Genomic DNA, 1932 nt, shown 5'->3' on the forward strand with positions numbered 1-1932 from the left:
CTCCCCTCCTCTGCTTCATCATTCTCCTCCTGTGGCTCCTCAGGCTCGTAGAGGAGGTGAAGCTTCGGGCCAGTAGCTGCCAGCTGCAGAACGAGGACATCTACATGAACACCACCTTCCAGGAATTTATCCAGAAGTGCGTCAGGAAGCTCAGAGGGGAGGACGACGAAGAGGAGCTGGTCGTCGACTATGTGAGTGCAATTTAAATTCATAGAGAACTGTAGTTACTGACTGACAAAGCGATGTTGATTGTTGTCATGTACACTGTTTAATTCCACAGGTGGAGAAGAACACCAACAACATGACCATACAAATGCCTCATCAGCTGTTCATCAATGGAGAGTTTGTTGATGCAGAGGGAGGAAAGACCTACAAGACCATCAACCCGTCTGACGGCACAGTAAGTGATAAAAAAAACTATAGAATTACATTTAGAGTATCACAGTATCTAGAGTATCTTTATTTTCCCTGATCAGAAGTTATTTTTCATTAATATTTTTGGCTGGACCACAACAGCGGGGCTAGGTGCTATGTGCTATGTCACTGAGTTGGATCAAACAGGTTTTATTAGTGAGTGGTTACAGCTGCAGTGTTGCCGACTTAGCTCATTGTCTATAGATTTAGAGACTTGTTTCCAACCAGACTGGGTATAAACCTGGTTCAGGTCTGGACTGTGTATAGATGCTGACCAAGGGTTTAGGACTACACCTCTTTTTATGCGCAGTCTACTGAGCAGCTCTGGTTTACCAGCAAATAAACTACTTTCATTACATGTATCATTATTACTAAAGGAGGCAGAGGAACAACTAATAAGACACACCGAGAGAGAGAGAGCAGGAGAGAGGGAGGGAGAGAGAGAAGTCATCAGTAACGAGGCTTCGCACTAACGACTATGACCAACTCTACATATGAAACAGAGGGAGTTAGACATAAAGACCTGCCTCTAATAAAAGTCTGTGACGCTCTGGAGTTGAAGTAAATAAAGAATAAACTATTGTGGATCCAGATCTCTCTCTCTCTCTCTCTCAATTAGTCCGTCTCTTCTAACTTTCTCTCTGATCATGTTACAGTAAATCCAGCTCAGTCTTTGTCTTTCATTCTTGTTATTATACAGCAGAAAACCTGAGATGGTGGCTGCAGCTGTTGATTGGCTGCTAGGTTAAAGGTTAAACTGTCTATCAGACACAATATGTAAAAGATGAAACTAACTTTGATATTATGCAGGTTTTACAGACTGACTTCATCAAGATTTGAATTGAAAACACAGAAGGCTCCACCACCAGTCTTCAAATTGAAAAATAAGAAAAAATCACTATCCAGTATATTGTTGTACTCTTACAGAACTGACCCCACAGGGAGGGAGAGTGTCTTGCCTCAGGGTTGTTTAAGTGCCACTGTTGTCGTCTGTATCTCCTACATGTGTCTGTCTGTCCTACAGGCCATCTGTGACGTGTCTCTGGCCCAGATAAGCGACGTGGACAGAGCAGTGGCTGCTGCTAAGGAGGCCTTTGAAGAGGGAGAGTGGGGGAAGATGAACCCGAGAGACAGAGGCAGACTCATCTACAAGTCAGTAACTCTGCAGCTTCAAAGACCCTCACTCAGCTCTTGACACAGTTTTCTGCCAAAGTTACAACAATGTCAGTTACTTCATATAAACAGTGTCTGGAACTCGTTATTTCTCCGAGCTATTCTCGGGGGTTTGAAGTGGACGAGGCTCAGTTGAGAAATGTTATGTTATGTACCGCAACACACCCATTTGAATTTGATGACAGTTGATCAGTTGTTTGGTAACTGCCAAACAGATCTGATCAAATCACAGCCACACAGTCCTGATGAAAACTTTAATCTCATTTATTTAGTCATGAATATCAAATGTTCTAGATAAAAACTCAAGATATAAATTTAAGCTTTCACTGTCTTTATGTTTTTAAA

At 42.3% G+C, this 1932-nt stretch overlaps 1 protein-coding gene across 1 annotated transcript; it reads left to right on the forward strand.

Moving 5' to 3' along the window:
* Nucleotides 1-22: 22 nt before the first annotated feature.
* On the forward strand, nt 23-1624 carry LOC111656587 (cytosolic 10-formyltetrahydrofolate dehydrogenase-like). Its single transcript, XM_023408339.2, has 3 exons — nt 23-191; nt 281-400; nt 1439-1624. The coding sequence occupies exons 1-3, from the start codon at nt 105-107 to the stop codon at nt 1607-1609; spliced, it is 378 nt and encodes a 125-aa protein (XP_023264107.1). The 5' UTR covers nt 23-104; the 3' UTR covers nt 1610-1624.
* Nucleotides 1625-1932: the final 308 nt, after the last annotated feature.

Source organism: Seriola lalandi, unplaced genomic scaffold (assembly GCF_002814215.2).
Source record: "Seriola lalandi dorsalis isolate HSWRI2012SDOR001 ecotype SW California unplaced genomic scaffold, Sedor1 jcf7180001976562, whole genome shotgun sequence".
NCBI lineage: Eukaryota > Metazoa > Chordata > Actinopteri > Carangiformes > Carangidae > Seriola > Seriola lalandi.